Here is an 18,524-nt window from a genome sequence, read left to right as displayed (position 1 = left end):
ACTCAGCTTGTGGTGCTCAAAGCGCCAAAAAATACATTTGGAAAACTCAACAGCAATGTCTCATGACCTGGTTACTCTAATAATCCACAGAGCTTGTTGTGAGCAGTTTCATGTAGGAACTGTATTTGTGCCACTGAATTACACTGCACAGAAGGAAGAGTGCATCTACTCATGATGAGAGACTTGTGCGAGATGTAAACATTAATGGCTTCCTCCTCAGCTGAGCTATAATGCATTTTACTGTCTCACAACAGGAAACCACCTTTATTAAATGTTTTTGCCTTCAGTCTCTAAACACGCCGACATCCATCACAGGCTCCCATACACGTCCCCTCAGTGTGTTTGTTTGCGTTGACACCTCCTGGCAGTCAGAGACAGAGTACACAGGCCTGCAGCGTAGGGCATTGTTATACACCCACAGTTAATCCCCTTATCTCTAAAAAAAACAGACTTAAGAAAATGCCGGTACATTTTAAGGATTCAAGCGAATTATCTGAAAATGTGTTTCTAGCTGCAGGTTTCTATTTGAACTCTTTAAAATGTCCCTCTTAAAAGATGTTTTAAATGGATTTCTTGTTTCACTTTTCCTAGAAATTGGTTTTTTTTTCTGGGTTGAAAGAATAATTTTGCTTTGCTCACAGTTTTTTTATTATTTTTTTTTTTACACATCACATCCTACGAAGCGCAGCCGCCGCACACTGCTGCTGGAAACAGAGTCGAAACATAAACTCACATCTTTCTTGTTGACTGCAGAATGGGTCGCTGACCGCATGATCTGTAAATACTTAATACTTATACTTATAAAATGGTCCACTGCTGTTTTATGCCTGAACATTGGCGATGGCCTGATTGAAGTGGTGCTTAAAGGCCCTCACACACCAAGCTGACAGGTAGCGTTCAATGTTGGGCCGTCAGTGAGCGCATAGTCTTTGCGGTGTGTCCTGCACCGTCTGCCCTTGCCGGCCTTTTTTTCAGCTAATTCAGCATGTTGAATCGGCGTTGGCGCAGCATGTCAGTGAATGAGATGACTCTGTTTTGCAGTTCAGCTGAGCGCACGAGAAGAGAAACGAATGTGAGGAAAGTAAACAAAGAGCTGAAGTTAAAAGGAAGTGAGACCAAATCAAACTTGTTACATAAGGTCAGATGAGCTCTTTAGCAGAGACGCTGGGTGATGGTTTGTGTTGTTGTTCTCTGGCGCACGGTAAATATGCCCTGTTCTTTCAACACTGGGTTGTGCTGTCAATGTGCTAACTGGCTAACTAGCATCATGGTGGTTCTTCTGGTTACCTTTTGGGATGATGATAATGGACTATCGCCATCTTCTGAGAATTATTTCCTTCCACACAGGCGCAGACCGTACATTCAAAGTCCAATTTTTAGGCCGAGACACAGGNCCACGCTCCATATTTTGGTCCGGACGGGGACTTGAACAGGCGACCCTCCGGTCCCAACCCAAGTCCCTATGGACTGAGCTACTGCCGCCCCTGAGCTACTGCCTCCCATCTTTTGGGATGATGATAATGGACTATCGCCATCTTCTGAGAATTATTTCCTTCCACACAGGCGCAGACCGTACATTCAAAGTCCAATTTTTAGGCCGAGACACAGGTGACGTGAGGCGATCCAGTCGCCCTTCATTGGCGCTGGTTCTCTAATGTCGATCTGGTGTGTCTGGGCTTTAACAGATGAATCACATGAAATCTCAATTTGAGAAAGATCCACACAAAATAACGTTCAGTAAAGCTTTTGCACCTGGCCTTTAGAGATTCACAGTAATGTTCTGTTGTCTTTATCAATTACTTTTATTTTCACATGATTTTACTTCCTATGAAAGAATCCATTCCTCTCAGGTTGAATATCGAGTTTCAAGTCATGAATCTGAAAGGCAGTGCAAAACATGCGACATGTGAAATACATTCTCTGGCATGTGACAGTCAGGGTATCGAGTAAGATGGAAGCTGTTGAGAGATGGTGTTTGGACGTGACCGCTGCAGACACTCTGAGCGCCTCACTGTCAATGAAACACGGTGAAGTTCTTTGAGAGAACGTGCTCTCACAGTTCTCAGAGCAGCCCTGGTTTTTCTGGCACCACAGTGTGACATTACATGGCCCGTGTCCCTTCCCCCCACTCGGCTGTGCACGCAGGCAGCGAGTGCTGCACAGAGTGATTTTACTGGCTAGTTGAGCTCGTGCCCTCTCCCCCAGTTCCCAGTACCGAGAAGGGAGGGAGGGAGAAGGAAAGGGGGCTGATCCTCCTGCTGCCTGCCCACTGTGAGAGCATGAGGCCATCATGCTTTCATTCTCATGTTGTTTGCCTCAAGATTTCAGTATTTTGGTAACCGGCTACACTGGAATGTGAATGTGCATCAGTATGTTACCACATAGAAATAAATCCTAATGTTCATGTCCTGTGTGTTTCTGTTACTTTGCAGTTTAAAAGTACTTTCCATCATTTGTTAATGAGTTCAGTGTGGTGTTAAGCAGAGATGAATTACTCAGATTACTGAAGTAACTAATCCATGACTAGTACTTTTCAGTGCTTGGCTTACTGGTGCATAGTCAGTATTAGGCTGCTGCTTCATCAACACTAGTATGTTCTTGTTCTAAAAACACCCAGCATCCACACCACTGCAGCGTTTGGGAATTCCCAAAATGGAGACTTTTGAAAATGCTGCTGACCTCATTTTAGTCTGAAAACTCCGGGTTGTGTTTTAGTCTGGACGAGCAGGAACAGAGACTTTTGAAAACAATGACGCAGACACCCACGTTCACTTTCTGAATGTGTCCTTCAGTCACAGCTTGTCAAGTCAAACAGTAAAACTAGGCCGACATACCTTTTCATGATTTCATTCTTCTTATGTTGACACATCTTTCCCATTGTCCTGACTTCCTCCAGTGATGGATACTGCTCAGTGCAGCTCAGATATGTTGACACATTGACTTTGTAAAGTTTCCCTATCTGTTGTCCGTCACCTTGACCTCCTTATACTCGTGTGTTATTTTCAGTAACAGTTTCACCTCGTCATTTGTACAAACAAAGAAATCTCTGGTTTGACTTTTCACCACCTCCGTAGTATTTTCTGTAGCTAAGTAACCAACTGCAGAGTAGACGATCTGCTTCCTGTTCACACCGGCGCACGCTTATCCAGTGAACATGAATAGTGACGTGATATGTGTGTTCAGGTGTGTTAATGTGGAAAGAGAGGATTTCTGAAATGGTGCTAAAACACTTGTGTGTACAGAGATAATCACACTAACATGTCCTCATTAAAACACATTTTTAGCCTCTCTAACTCTGCCAGGACGCCGACATGTTTTATTTTAGGCAAAATCTTCAATTTGTTACTGACTTCAGAGGCCCATTACTTTGTTTCTGTATCACCTAGAGTGTTTCTGACACTTTCACAAGAAACTTCAGAGAGTTTTCTTTCTGGCAAGACCTCATGCATGCATGTAGTCAGAGCGGTTCAGAAGCTACAGTCATTTTAATTTGGGTATGTCATTTTAGGCGTTTTTGCTACAAATGGGGGTGGAGTGCAAGATTAAAACACATTATTAAAACACGTTAGTGTGGGCGTGGCCTAAAGCCCTATTCATATGGGACTAGTGTTACCAGGGGACCTCATGTGATTCAGAAGTTACCTCTCACGTCTGCGTTTCATGCGGTGCATTCACACAGGATTAGTGAAGTCTGTATTTATTTGAATTAACTGACATTATCTCCTGGTATGATGTGAAGAGTGTTGCTGGAGCGCACTGGGAGGGCGCTTTACCACTTTTTTCCCCCAGGGTCAGAAAATATTCACAGTTAACATAGTTAAAACCTGGTTGATGTTCATTTACATTTTTTAAGCGCTTAAAGACCCAATCAGTACGACAGCACTTGTTGTGCAGGAGAGACAAGAGAAGCTAATGGCATGGCTTAAGTTGTCACATTGACATTCAGGGTGTGTTGATTGCAGGAAAACAGTCCACCTTAAAATTGATGGTAGCTGCCGGTTCGCAGTGGATCAGTGTTGTTCCATGACCTGTGCGTTTGGTGGTAGGTCATTAGCGGTGCAATTTATACTTAGGAAATTAGGGACAAGGCAGATTGGCACGGGTTTAGGAAAACAGATGACCTCCACAAATAGTACATATTCCCAGATTAGACCCCCTCGGATGGGGCTTCGCTTTAAATTTGAATCTTTGGCTGCAGCTAACAGTTGTTTTTTATTATTGATTTAACTTGTCATGTTACATGTTCGTCTGTAAAATGTCAGAAACTGGTGTAACTGCGCTCCATCGCTTCCCAGTGCTCAAGGTGACGTCTTTACCAACACTCCCAAAACCCAAAGATATAAAACGGAGCAAATAGATTATAGGAATTGTTATAGATCTCTTTTCTAATCGATTAATCAACATATATTGCTTCAGCTTTATCTGAATGATTTTCAGTGGCAGCAAAAACAAAACTCTGGCAGGAATAGTCCGTCAGTTCTTCCAGAGGTTTCTCTTTGGTTTACGATGAGACATTTTCAAACACCCCAACATGTGTGAGTGTGTATATTCACAACGGAGGAGCATAATGGGCAGAGAGGGAGAATGAGAAACATCCGGTGCACTACTGAAATACAATAACTCACATCCCCCGGCGTGGCCGAGCCCTGCTGCTCAGAGCTTTATAGCTGGTGATGGCATTTGCTCCGGCCCCTCCCCAGCAGCCAAAACACTCAGCACACATCAGCTTTACTCTGCACTTTGTATGGATGTGTTTTGTTTTGCATTTTGCACGCACGTCAACATGCGCTCCTCCTCGTAGATTCTGTCAGAGTGCGACGTGTTAATGTGTACTGGACAAAATGTGGAGGGGAGTCACCTCTGCCTGAAAGCTTCCCCTGCAGGCTGCTCTCCGTGGAATTTACAACTTTGTTAGCATGACACCACGCCTGTTTCACCTCTTTTTAACTTGTTTTTCACATGTCTGCGTCACATGCACACTGGAAGCTTCTGGTGTGTTCTGGCATGTGCGAGGGTATCCGGCGTGTCCACTGAGTAGCATGGCTGTGAAATTCCTGGCCTGTTCTGGTACCACATGTGTAACGGAGCAGCTGTATTCCTCGCCTGCAAAGAATTCGGCTTGTGTGTCGTGCATTTTTTGCAAATGGCTCACAGCTCGTGAATGAGAGGTTTTCATGCGAGACAGATAAAGACAGAGGCGAGCGGAGAGGGAACAGCATCCTTCCATGAAGACCTCTGGGAAGAGCCAGTATCCTGTGTGGGTCAATAATATTGACTGGCATTCCAAGAGGCTGCTGTGTTATGTAATCTACAACCGTGTGTGTGTGTGTGTGTGTGTGTGTGTGTGTGTGTATGTATAAGGAGTATGTTTCTCCTCGAGGACTGTGGGGCTGTTGATGGCACATCAGCAGCAGATATTTATTTTCATTTATTAAATATATCTGAAGCCTCCTGCAGCTGTGTGTCGTCAGGACTCCAGTGTTTTCAATAATCTGTTGTTTTCCACAAACACAAATCCTGACTCTAAAAAGAAATAGTTTTGTAGGTCATATTTATGGTTTTGATATCATATCTGACATATTTTAAGAAACATTTTAGCATGCTTATTTCAATATCTTTTTTTTTTTTTACACAACATTTTCATAATATTTTTCAAACCATTTATCAAATTTTTTCATAGAAATCTCATTCACAATCTCAATCACTTTTTTTTTTTTTTTTTGTGACATTTTCATAATATTTTCCAGACATGATGACAACATTTTTTGGGACATTTTCATAATAATTTTCGTACATTTTCATAATATTTTTTGGACATTTAATAAAGGGGGCAGGACTTAGGATTGATTGATCAGAAAACAATACGCTTTCATTATGAGTAGAACATGTACGGTGGCGGGGACACAGTCGTGGTTAACATGGATATTTTGTTTTTTAAGACTGAATCAGGCTCCTCTCTCTGAACGACTAAGTGCGTCAGCTTTCTCTCATCAGGAGCAGCTTTCTTATCACCACACTGGATTTATAGTTCATTAAACCACTTGTCATGTGACGGTCAATACTGGAACAGCTTCATTTGATGATCTGGGTCCTGTAGATACTGTGCCTCCATCGCTCACCAGAATCCATCCCAACCTCACGCCATCAGTCTGCCTGTCCCTGAGCCCTGTGTCCATCATCATCTGTCTCCACCTTCCTCCTGCGCTCCAGCCCAGCTGCATTCCTTGCTTTTGTGTGTCCCCGTCCCCTTGGAATTCAGGAGATGTGGACGAGGGGGTGGACTGGGACAGGAGGGGAGAGCACTGAGTGACGGAGCGGTGCAGAGACTGTAGCAGAGGACAGGGCTCAGCAGAAAGAGCAACAGCGAGAAGAGGACAAGAAGAAAGGGATCGTAGAGGAGCTTAAGGAGGAGGAGGAGAGGAGGAGGAAGTCAGATAAAGGGGGAGGTGTGTGTGTCTCATTTGATTATGCCGCTCCCCGGGGGAACAGCCATTATTGATGGATTGATTTCAGGCCCCTCCCCCTCCACTCAGGTCTCCTGCTATTGGAGGCCATTAATCTGGTGTCTCTCTGGGATATGATGGCTAGTGCATATTTAATTAGCCTTCCATTACAAACAATCAGCAACAGACAGCAGGTTTAAAGCAAAGCTTCACTTTTAGCAGCAGAGGTTAAATGACTTTCCTCCTCCTTATCCTGAGGGACTGTTTTTTGTCCATCAGTGCTGATTTTACTTCATTTATCATCTCTGCTGAAACAATAGTGTCTATGAACTCTACGAAAAGTCAGGACAGAAGGTTAATAATTCATCTTTATGATGAAAACTGTACATTTAGCTTCTAAAATTTAAAATGTTTAAGCAGAAATCTCAACAAACGACTCTGTTGTGAAGTAGTTACAGTAATGAGTTAAAAGCGTGACCTCTCTTTATGGTCGTCCTCCACAGATGTTTAAAGGTAATTGAGAATGAGTATTGATTTAGTTTGGGGGCCTTTTGTCCCTCAGCTGCTTCTGCCTCTGTGTTTTGGAGGAGAGAAACTCTCTGGGGTGTCGAGGCCTGTATGAGCCTCCCTGGGTACACATGCATATGGATGACTTGTTTATCATTCATGGTCTTTTCTCATTAATTAGCTGTGTGTGTGTGTGTGTGTGTGTGTGTGTGTGTGTGTGTGTGTGTGTGTAGGGGGGGGGTGACACTTTGATTAATGTATTCATCCTGCCAGTCTCATTTCACTCAGGCTTTCATGACTCGCTACAGTAAAACTCTTTAGCTTTCACTCAGGCTTTCATGACTCGCTACAGTAAAACTCTTTAGCTTTCATAGAGCTGAGTCGTCCTCCATCCAAAGTCCTCTTTACACACAGAGCGCTCTGTAAGGCCGCGACGCCACAACGCCGTCTCCTCTTCACGCCACTTTTGTGTTTATACACTGAATCAAACAACGCTAACTTAATGGCGTCCCTGTGTGTGAGGTTAGACAGCGTGCTGGCATCTCAGAAGCAACAGAGGCGTGACATGTAACACAAGAGCACCAACCTCGAGTGTGACATGTTATATTTACGTCGGCAGCGCTTTCTAAACAAAAACAATGAAACAACATGTAAATAATGATTATTTAATGTCCCTGTTATATGACGGCTGATCTTAACCTCTGCTCAGAGGGTAAAGGCGGATTCATACTTGGATTTATGCTTAGCCTACACACGTGGCCTACGCCGTTGTGAGCATTTACACGTGTCATGGTGTGTATGTATATCACTCTGCAGTTACACCTCCAAAACACTAGTCGGCGGTGGGGTTTCTGTGAAGTGCTGTAAAGTTTAGTTGATTCAAAACACTCATTAAACACTCATTAAACACACATTAAACACACATTAAACANNNNTGTCTTCACAATTTATTGTTTCTTATCTGTGAAATTAAAGTAAATCAAAGCTTTGTTTCCACTGAGGGAAATGGTTTCAGCTTACAGAGACAGATGTGTAGTTACATTTCTGGGGACGTGCACGTCAGGCTGTTGCATAGGGTATGGTGTTGATTTGATGCAGATGTTTAAATCCTGCTTACAGAGCTTCCAGACCTCAGTCCGCCCAATTTGTGAACATTTTCACAGTTCTTCTTTAAGCTAGCTGCTAACTGCTATTTGCAGCTTGTTAAATCTCCTGAGGATGGGTCTCACACATGTTAAAACGTCACATCTGTCCCGTCCATGGTCCCATTTTGCCTTTTGTCCCCTTTTACACAGCAGGGGATTCAGCACTGTTCCTCCCTCAGCTGCCAGCTTAAAGGCGAGACAGCTCTGCCCCCCTGTTCCGCAGTTGTACCTGTTAATATAAGGTCCTGACACATGAAGCTGACAGTCAGCCAAAGGGCAACGTTGGGCCATTGATGTCCGTCTGTGGGTCAGTGCGGTGTGTCGTGCATCTCCTCTACTCATCTACTACAGGCTCGTGCTCGTGACAGCACATGATGTAAACTTTTATGGCGTCCTCCTCAGCTGAGCTGTGTTGGTAGCTAACTCGGTGGTGCTAGGTGAGCTAGCAGTAGATGCATGCTCCCCTCTAGGCGGTGATACGGTTAGAGGGTGTAGTTCAGTAGAAAGAAAATAGTTCCTACATGAAACTGCTCACAACGAGGTCTGTGGATTATCTCCAGTAACTGGGTCATGATATCTGGGAAAAGACATTGCTGTTTTTTGAGGATGAGTAGGACTCACCCTTAGTACTAACTTCAAAGTGCTTGTTAGCAAGACTCAGCGGGCACCAAGGACAACGTCAAGGTGAAATTATACGTAATTAGGTGATTATAAAGCAGGTCATTGTAACAAATGCTCTCAGGCTCAGTGAATCTACTCTGGGTAGATCAGTGATTTAAAAAAAGGCTTATCATAAGGAAACTAGAAAAGCACTCGGAGAGCGCAGACCTCCGCCAAGCAGCTCGGATTTCCCGCCATTTTATTATTTTATCCACTTCGCTTCAACCGATCACCACCAAAATTTTATCATCTGTTCCTCGTCCCATTATCAACCTCTCCTGAAAATTTTATCAGAATCCGTTCAGAACTTTTTGAGTTATTTTGCAGACAAACAAACAGACAAACAGACCAACGCCGGCGAAACATAACCTCCTTGGCGGAGGTAATAAAGGCTGAACAAGTGCAGTAACTGAAGTGTTTCACACAGGTGTTACTGTGTCTTAAGGTCACCACCTTTATTAAATGTGTCTCAAGCTGCTAAACAAACAGCTTCTAGAAACGTCCCTTCAGTGTGTTTGTTTGCGTTGACTCCTTTCAGTTAGAGACAGTACACAGGCCTGCAGCATGAAGGATCCTAAATGACACTTTAACGCCCGCACAGTTAATCCCCTTATTTAAAAAGATAAGGCTTTAATTTGAGATTTAGGAACAAGTCTGTACATTTTAAGGATTAAAGCAAATTGCCTGAAATGTGTTTGTACTTTAGGTTACCTTGCACGCTTACTTCTGTGTGGTGATGATTTTGGTCGAAAGAAAATAGTTCCTACATAAAACTGCTCACAACACTGTGCTGAGTTTTTCAAATGTATTTTTTGGCACTTAGACCACCACAAGCCAAGTGCCATCTCGTTCCATTATATTGGAGAGAAGTCAGACGTCTCTACAGCTGATATCTCCGACGACTCAGCATCAGCAGCTCACACTAAATCTATCTAGACTGATAAATAGCTCTACAGTCAAGAAGAAAAATATGTGTTTTTGAATTTAGGATGAACTCTCCCTTAAACACTAAACTGACTCGTCCCATGCACGCTGTTAAAATGAAGACTTCAAACATGTTTATATGGAACTAAACAAAGTGTTAAAACAAAGTATGTCATTTAACAAAGACATTTAAGTGTGACTCAAAACTTTTGAGTTTCTCCAGTGTCAGTCTGAGAGATAATGAGAGTAAAAAATGATCGGTCAGTTGTAGACACATCTCACATCTCAAAGTTTAAAGTAAAGCTTTAATGAGTCCAGTCGGATCTGTGGTCTATACTCGTTTTCTCTTTTGTTCCACGGCCCTGAGAGCAGGTGCTGATTCAGTTTGTATCATGTGGAACACAGAACTGATCCGTCTGTCTGTCTGTTTTCCAGGTGTTTCTGTTCTTCTGTGAATCCTGCTCGGTGCCTATCTGTAGGGAGTGCAGCGTGGGCCGTCACATCGGCCACACCTTCGTTTATCTACAAGACGCTGTGCAGGACTGCAGGGCCATCACCATCCAGCTGCTGGCAGACGCACAGCAGGGACGTCAGGCTGTGCAGGTGAGACAGGAACACTGACAAACACACTTTCTCACAAAGGAAAACATCCTCAAGGGTTTTTTTGTTTGCTTGTTTGGCCTCTTGGAGCTCGAAGCAAGGCAGCAGTACTGAGGCAAACATGAAATAAAACAATACTTGTGTTTGTGTTGTGAAATGTGAAAAATGGGAATATAATTTATTAAAGAGAAGATGACCAGAGGTTCTTCTAATTGAATCAAGAGGAGATGGTGGTGTATCTCCACAGGATGCAAATAGGTCAACCTGATTTGAGTCTTAACTAAACAAAGCCGAGAGCTCTTGTCATGATTCTTCAAGGTCTGACAATAAGACAATCCTTATGAAGGTCAAACCACACAAGTCCTCATCCATCTCCCGGAGAGGCTGAGGAGAGGCTGAGGAGAGGCTGAGGAGAGCAGCTGTGGCTTTTCCAGTGTCCCTCGGCACAGAGCGGCCGAGAGAAGTGACCAGCGCGGGGCTGCTGGGAAGCCTGAGGTTAGAGGTGTCCAGCTGCTCCTGAGAGGGGGCGGGTCGCACGGGGTGAGGTCTGCCGGGGGCAGGGTCGGAGGTCAGAGGGGAGGAGGAGGAGTGGAGAGGAGGATGGGGGAGGGTAGATGAGGTATTTAAAGGATTTCAGAGAAAGGAAAACTCCCCTCCTCTTTTTAAGAAGTGGATCACTTTGCCCTCCCCCTGTTCACTCACTCACTCACTCACTCACTCACTCACTCACTCATCCACTCACATGCTCCCTCGCCTTTACTCTCACTCACACATAGAGCTGCATGATGTGAGAAAAACACATGATACTGTGCGACAGTAGAAATGTGTCTATTAGAGATTTCACAGGTCTGACTCTACTGCAGGACTGTCATATATATCGTTACCTTGTTATAAAATTACGGTACATTTATCGTGATAATTCTTTCGGTGAATAAACAGATATTAAAGTGTACTCAGTTCTTGACTCAGACATGCACAGTGCACGTGCTTGTGTATATATTTATAGTCATACTGACTTGGGTCTTAATCAGCTGCAGTGTTTATCGTGGACAAACTGAAACCTTCACAGAACATTTGCTCCCTTTTGGTACCTTCACTGCTAATTTCTTCTGCGCTCTGATCACCAAGATCTGAACACCCGTCTGCTCTGAGCTCATCCTCCGCCATTCTATGTCTCTCTTTTTTGACCACAGGCTTCTCAAAGGAGCCACGTTACTCTTTAACACCATCATCATTCTCAGCCCAGTCATATCATTTTCTCTAAAGGCCCTGACACACCAAGCCAACGGTCGGTCAAAGTCGGCTGTCGGTGAGCGTTTGGATCCAACCGGAGCACCGAGCCCTGGTTTGTTATCCAGGTTAAAGTGGGAAGATAATAATGTAATAGTCCGTGGAGGTGCTGCGGTGCTCGGCTGCACAGATAGGAAACCCCTCGGCTGACAGGATGTACCACTCTCTCACTCCACTCTCTCTCACGCAGGTGCAGAACGTACGTGCTACTTGGCCGTCGGATGTAGTCCGTGTAGTGTGTTCAAATGCAACTGACACAGGGCGATATGAGGCGACGTAGATGACGCAACAGTTGGCTTTCGTTGCCGCTAGTTCTTTGATGTCGGTTTGGTGTGTCTGCACCTTTAGACAAAAGGCGTATGCATCTGTCTTTGTTCTCTACTTGCACGAAGAAAGACAGGCAAAGTTTTGGAGACACGCTCAGTGCGATTACCTGCACAGTGAAGTGGAGCTCCAGTTCCAGCTGGACGAGGACATTTAACTGGCCTACTGTCCTTGTCCCAGTATACAAGCACGGGAGGGGAATCCATTTATTGACCCGAGTATGTGCAACTCCTCTACGATAGGTGGAGATATGCCCCCTTTCAGCTTGTTAGAATTGGACTGTTTTCAAGTTGATCTGTTACGTCACAGACCAAACAATCGCCATTTCGTATTTTTCTCCCGTCCATGTATTTTGAGTGACCAACGGACAGCTACTAAACAGAGACAGCAAACTAACTTGACGACATGGCCAAACGCAAGTATGACACTGAATTTATTGAACTCTGAGGACCTTGAACAAATGACTGAGGAGTAATCTGGACCAACTGGGAACCACTGGTCTATGGGGAAAATATTTCAAGCTGCAGGGGATTTTTCGCTGCAATTGGGCGAGTGTCCACTCGGAACAATTGGCTACAAGTCTCATTGGCATTGCTGGGGGCATTGGGCTGACACTGCTGTGTTACATGTTACAGCCGTCATGCCTTTTGCTTCTGTGATGCAGGCATGTCTCAAATGACACACTGGAGCAGAATGACGCTGCTGTCCTTTGGTTCTGTGTAAAAATACAAAGGCAGCATAAAGAAGGGACTGCATGATGTTTAGCAGTAATGTTTAACGTGCTCTCCATGTTTAGCATGTTAGCATGTTGCTAACATTAGCACAAAACGCAAAGTACACGTATGTTTATGGACAAATTTGAAATGTGATCTGATGTTCAGTGATCACTAAGGTTATTTATACTGAGGTGCACATGAGTGTTTGCTCCAGATGGTCTGTGAGTTATGTGTTGAAAGCACAGCTAAAAGAGAAACAGTGATCGGTCACACACACTTGTGTTGTGTAGTGTGCCTGCAGGGTGGGGCAGTGAAGGTAAAGACTCCTGAAACATGATGCTGGCATGTGCTATCTCTCAGCAGAGCTTGACCTCTGTGTGACTGGGGCGCACTCTGTACCTTAATGGATGGTACTTATGTCACTCTGGGTGTTCTTCGAGTTCCAAGATATCACAACACGGATGTGCTCAGTTAGACGCCAAACACACCGTGTAGGCGTAAAACCAGGCACCACATAACACTCCTACTCTTCATCAACGACGGTCAAATCCTCATCTCCAGTAATGTTTAATGAGAATCACCTGCATCTGTGCAGCTGAGTCACACTGCACAGAAACACCGCCTGCCATCTGGCACTGCGTCGTGGTGTTTGGTGTGTGTTTGCCTGTTTTGTCCCAGGTCACCATGGCAGTAAATGCTGACGCCAGATAATATATAAACACACACACACACACACACATGCTCCTGTCTCCAGAGGTAGGAAATTTCACCCATTATCTCCCCTGACCTCCGACCCCATGCGTATGACCTTCTGGTTGGCCAGAGCTCCTTCCCTCTGCGCTTTGATTGGTCCGTTTGACCCTCTTTGTGCTCCAAGCTGTGCTCCTCTGGGAATGTGGAGGGGAAGAGAGAAGATGGAGCCACAGAGACTGAGAGGAAGATTATGAGAGCAAGAAGCAAAGCACCAGGGTGTGGAGCAAACGGGGCCGAGGGAGAGCGTGACTCTAAAGAAATGGACAATGTGCTATTTTCTCCACACATTTCTATTTCTCTGTACTTTTATCATCATGGATCATGGCTCATGCATTAAAGTGTGCTGTTACTGATGTATGATTCATGCATGAGGGTGACTCATCAATAATTCACTTGAATAGAAATGCTGGAATGCATGCTACTCTGGCTATCACCACCAAAACACGGTCGTGCAGTAGCATCAACTCTCCCCACTTTGAGTCAAAGATCAGGGAAAAACAGACTTTCTCAGTGGCTCTCAGTCTGCACGCCAAATCAGCGTTATTCAGTTCTCTGTGTTGTAGTCAGAGGACCAATGTGTCAACAAGAAAACAAGGAGGCTTTGATTTAAATGTTCATATATTAGTATGTTTATAGGCTGTCTTGTGCCAAGAATATACAATATTTTGCATCACTCTGCAGAGTTTTCATGCCATGCTTCAAGCTGGATTTATACACGTGTGCCAGCTCTTTGCCAAGCCTACGCCACTGTGAGCATTTACACGTGTGGTGGTGCGTCTGTGTCACTCTGCAGTTACACCTCCAAAACTTCTGTGAAGTGCTGTAAAGTTTAGCTGATTCAAAACACACATTAAACACACATTAAACATGGCTTAATGGAGACAGTTTCAAACACGAGTACACAAATCAGCTTCACTATAACTCGCAGCATTCACAGACAAACACTTGTCTTTATCTGGACACATTTTCCCCACAAATACAACATGCTAACGTTATTAGCACAAGCCTATGGCATTTTACATTGTATAAATTAGCCTAGCAGCTAGCAGAGATTTCCTCTGCTCATATGAAGCCAGGATAAATCACACACAAGACTTAAAATGCTATTTTAGTGGAGGCTTTATTGTCTTCACAATTTATTGTTTCTTATCTGTGAAATTAAAGTAAATCAAAGCTTTGTTTCCACTGAGAGATTGCAGCGTAGGCTTTGCATTGACACAGAGCCTACGCCGTACGTAAAGCATCGATTTGATGCAGAAGTATAAATCCTGCTTTAGGTGGCCCTACTGCATCACACTGTAGTGTATGGATTTGATACCCCTCTTAAAACAGCTGATAATAGAATGACACTAGAGAAGGTAAATGAGCATTTTACAGGACTACACAGAGACAACTCTATATTTCACCCTGCCTCCTTCCTCACCATGACACGATAACACTCCTGATTCCTCCAGGATTCGCTCCCTGCTGTTCCCTCTCCGGGGGCGAAAGAGAAAAAGGCCCTACTGCCAGGCTTTGTTCTTGCAGGGGTGCAGTGGGGGGTGGGCGGTATATGTCTCAAGACAGGGGTTGCAGATCATGACCTGTAGAGGTTTAGGTGACCTTTGATCCCTGCGGCCAATATCACAAAGACGGCCTTATCCCACCTCCCCTGCGTCCCTGTGAGGTCCGGCTCACCCTGTGACCTCCCAGAGAAAACGCCAGAGGAAAAGCCAGATAAAACGCTGTGGGGGAAGGGACGGAGACAAAGAAGGAAATGTGCATTTAGCCCAAATTGTGGGTTGTAAAAGTTACAGCCTTTAAGTTTATGCCTTACAGTGTCAGTGCCTGTGATTAAGGTAATGAAGAAACCGTGTGTCCTCGTGTCACTGCACAGAAACCTGGTTATAATCAGTGTGGTGAGAGGCAGCAGGGAAACAGATTCATGTTCAGTACAGTTACATCTTATGCTACTCTGTGTGTCTGGGTGTTTAAACAATTTTTATATAAAAATATTTACACTTTTATTTTAAATACTGTGGTTTAAGGAAACATTATCACGTCATCACAGTTTCTTTTAACATAAAAAATCATGCTGAACTACACCTGAATAAAATACAGTCTAAAATTAGACTAACATCCAGATTTAAATAAGGATTAAGATAATTAAAAGAAAGATTTAAATAATAAAATATCATCATAATGTTGAGACGGTTCAGTGCCGCACTGTGAGGGGAAAACTGTTTCAAATGTAGTGTTTTTCATTTTCATGATGCTGACTTTGAATAACAGGGCTGAGTAGGGGTTCAGCCCAACAGGAAGTTGCCTCACTTCGTGTGGTGTGAAGTGACTTCCTATTCCTGACCCATGTTTCCTTTTCCCCTCTAAAGGAGCCGCCGAACGTGAGACAGGCATAGATCACAAACACTGAGCAGGTGTTAAGGCCTTTGCAAACTGAGGCGTTTTTTTTCAGATTCATCATCGGGAAAAAAATCATTCTGCGCAGAAAACATGCTCACTGATTCCAATTTATTGATCTATTCGTTGTGAAAACTCACAATTCATCACTCCCTCCCTGTGTTTCATTTGGCACCACAGCTGCATGAAGGGGCGGAGCTGTCCTCCACACTCTGTGTGCGGTCCATATCCTCCTCTTCATCATCATCACCTGAATATGATGAACTATCTGACCTGTTCAACGTGAGCTCTGCAAGTTCTGTCTTGCTCTGTCTCATCCCGGCTGTGTCCCACCACCTCATCTTCTTCACTGATTCTTGGTCAGACGTCTTTAAAGGCTGACGGATGCAAAAAAAAACCGCAGAAAAACCTGATCTGAAAATTTTAATAACAGACAAAAGTTTCAGACTTGGTGTGCAAACATGATTGGCAAAATGCGAGGTCGTATTTATTTTTAGACACGCGACAATTCCGGACAAAAAAACCAAACAGATTTTTGCCAGGAAGATGTCACACACAGTGTCCTCTCTTTTAATGTTTCCTGCTCCTCTGCATCCTGCAACTGGGGCTCATCTGTATCCCATGTGAGTCATAAAACCCAACAGGAAGTGATGTGTTTTTAGACACTCATGTCCTTTGTCACACTGCGCTGTGAGCGATAACCGTAGCGTCTTTGTCTCTGTCTCACTGTTTGGTCCGTTATTATTATTATTAAAGTAAAATTCTGTGCTTCAGCTGATTGCCAATATGCTGACAGGATGTTATGGTGCATCATAAAGATCACGTGACTTTGTTTTGTTTCCCCAGCTGAGCATGGAGAAGGTCCAGGCCATGGCGGAGCAGGTGGAGATCAAAGCCAAGGTGGTGCAGACTGAAGTGAAGGCCCTCGTGCTCAGACACAAGAAAGCGCTGGAGGAGAGAGAGTGTGAACTACTGTGGAAGGTGAGCTGCTGCCCGCATTAACCCTTCATTTACCTCTTCTCCACCAAAAGTAGTGTGTGTATGCAGGTTTTTAAACACAGGAAATCCTGAGAAAAAATAGGCCATGAACTCGCAGCAGACGAGTACGCTTTTTTGTGTGTGTTTGGATTTTTTGACCGTGTCAAATTCGACGTCACTGACAGACGGGAAAACAGGTTCGTAAATCGAGAATGCAGCAGTGATGCCAAGGAAAATGTTACAGTGGTTATTTCTGATATACAGGTTTACCACGTTCATGGAAAAATTGGAAAAGTCATGGAATGTCACAATCAAATTTTCCAGGCCTGGAAATGTCACTGAAGTAGTAGAAATGATTTAAAGTTGTGGGAAAAGTTGTGGAATCTTGTTGTGTGTCCCGAAATTCTTACAGGAACCTTCCACAGATAACCTTCCATGAATCTGAAGATGAGTTTACATATCACCTTGGGTTCGTCCTTCACCTTCTCAAAATGATCCCACACTTATTAACTAGCCTGTGGAATAACTGCAGGTACCAGCCCTGGAGATTAACCTGACTCCTGTCTGACTGCTGAGCGTGGACACTTCCTGTGTCTGTCCTTTCACATTAAAGTCACACATGCTCCAGTCATATAGGATTGGATTTATTCTGACAAGACACGTGTTTTTTTTTCTGCGGCTAAGCGACCAATAGAATCTTGCAGACTAATGACCTTTCTAGTCGACAAACGTTCAGGGGGCAGCCCTCGTGACAATGTTTTGTTTACCCTCATGTATGTTTCTCCATTTTCTCCCCATGCTTTATCTTTTTTGGAGCCAGCTTCAAGTCGACATTAGAGGAACGGCAGTTTTTGGTACTTCATGTTGGATTCATTATTCAGCTGGATATTGCCGCTTGGTAACGATGTGATGAGCTGGTAGACGGTTCAGTTTTGGTGTGTGAGTAAGCTTCCTGTTTTTAAAGAAATGTAGTTAAGAATTTCAAGGAGTACCTGGGGGCATGTAGAGAAGGAAGGTGCTGTGTCTGATCGTCCTTTGGAGCTTGTAGAGCAGGTAGGAGGCTGACTCTCCGCTGCTCTGTTTTTCCTTTTGTTATTGGTGTGTACTGTTTCTTTGTGTGGTGGAAGGGTTTATCCCTGTTGAATAGGGCTAAAACAGTTGGTCAGAAAATTAATCTCCAACAATGGATTAGTCATTTAGTCATTTGGACTGTTGATCAAACAGAGTAATTTAAAGATGACATCTTGGTCATTTCAGCCTAGTTAAAGTGCTGCTCTGGTGGCGTGTTGCATCAGTATGCTGCTCTGCTCCTCTGCCGTCCTCGCCTCAGGTGCAGATAGCTTACAAGTTGAATCATACGAGGTATTGGAAACAATGCAGCTTGTGCTACCTGTACTGTGAGCCGGTGTGATGACCACCTGTGCTGACAGGAACACAGAAACTGAATCTGGGAGGTGACTCAGCACTGCGGCACTGAACCAGACAGATTCATGGCTGTGACATGACAGCAGGAGCACTACAATGTGACTCACAGGTTAAACATTTGACTTTAAAGCTCTCTGTGAGTTTGGGTGTGTCTCGTATATGTTATGAAAGTGTAGCACAGGAGCTGAGCCGGACTGTGAGGTTGTAACCTCCTCGTATAGGAACCAGCAGTGACCCTTCAGACATGGTACCTAGACCCTGGGTCTGTTCAGACAGTCCTCTTAAATGTGGGCGGGGTTGTTGTCACTCACTGCTCCGTCCAGCACTCGCTGTATTTCCTCATCAGCGGTGACACAGATGGA

The 18,524-nt window shown here is 44.2% G+C and overlaps 1 protein-coding gene across 1 annotated transcript in view; it reads left to right on the top strand.

The window, feature by feature from the left end:
• trim71 (tripartite motif containing 71, E3 ubiquitin protein ligase) overlaps nucleotides 1-18,524 on the top strand; it is a 41,581-nt gene that overhangs the window by 12,711 nt on the left and 10,346 nt on the right. Inside the window, exons 2-3 of the mRNA XM_050035435.1 lie at nucleotides 10,115-10,282; nucleotides 16,606-16,740. Of these exons, the coding sequence (XP_049891392.1) occupies nucleotides 10,115-10,282; nucleotides 16,606-16,740 (303 nt within the window). The remainder of the gene's footprint in view (nucleotides 1-10,114; nucleotides 10,283-16,605; nucleotides 16,741-18,524) is intronic.

The sequence above is a fragment of the Epinephelus moara genome, chromosome 22, assembly GCF_006386435.1.
Source record: "Epinephelus moara isolate mb chromosome 22, YSFRI_EMoa_1.0, whole genome shotgun sequence".
Classification (NCBI taxonomy): domain Eukaryota; kingdom Metazoa; phylum Chordata; class Actinopteri; order Perciformes; family Serranidae; genus Epinephelus; species Epinephelus moara.
This window is presented reverse-complemented; position numbering and strand designations above follow the sequence as displayed.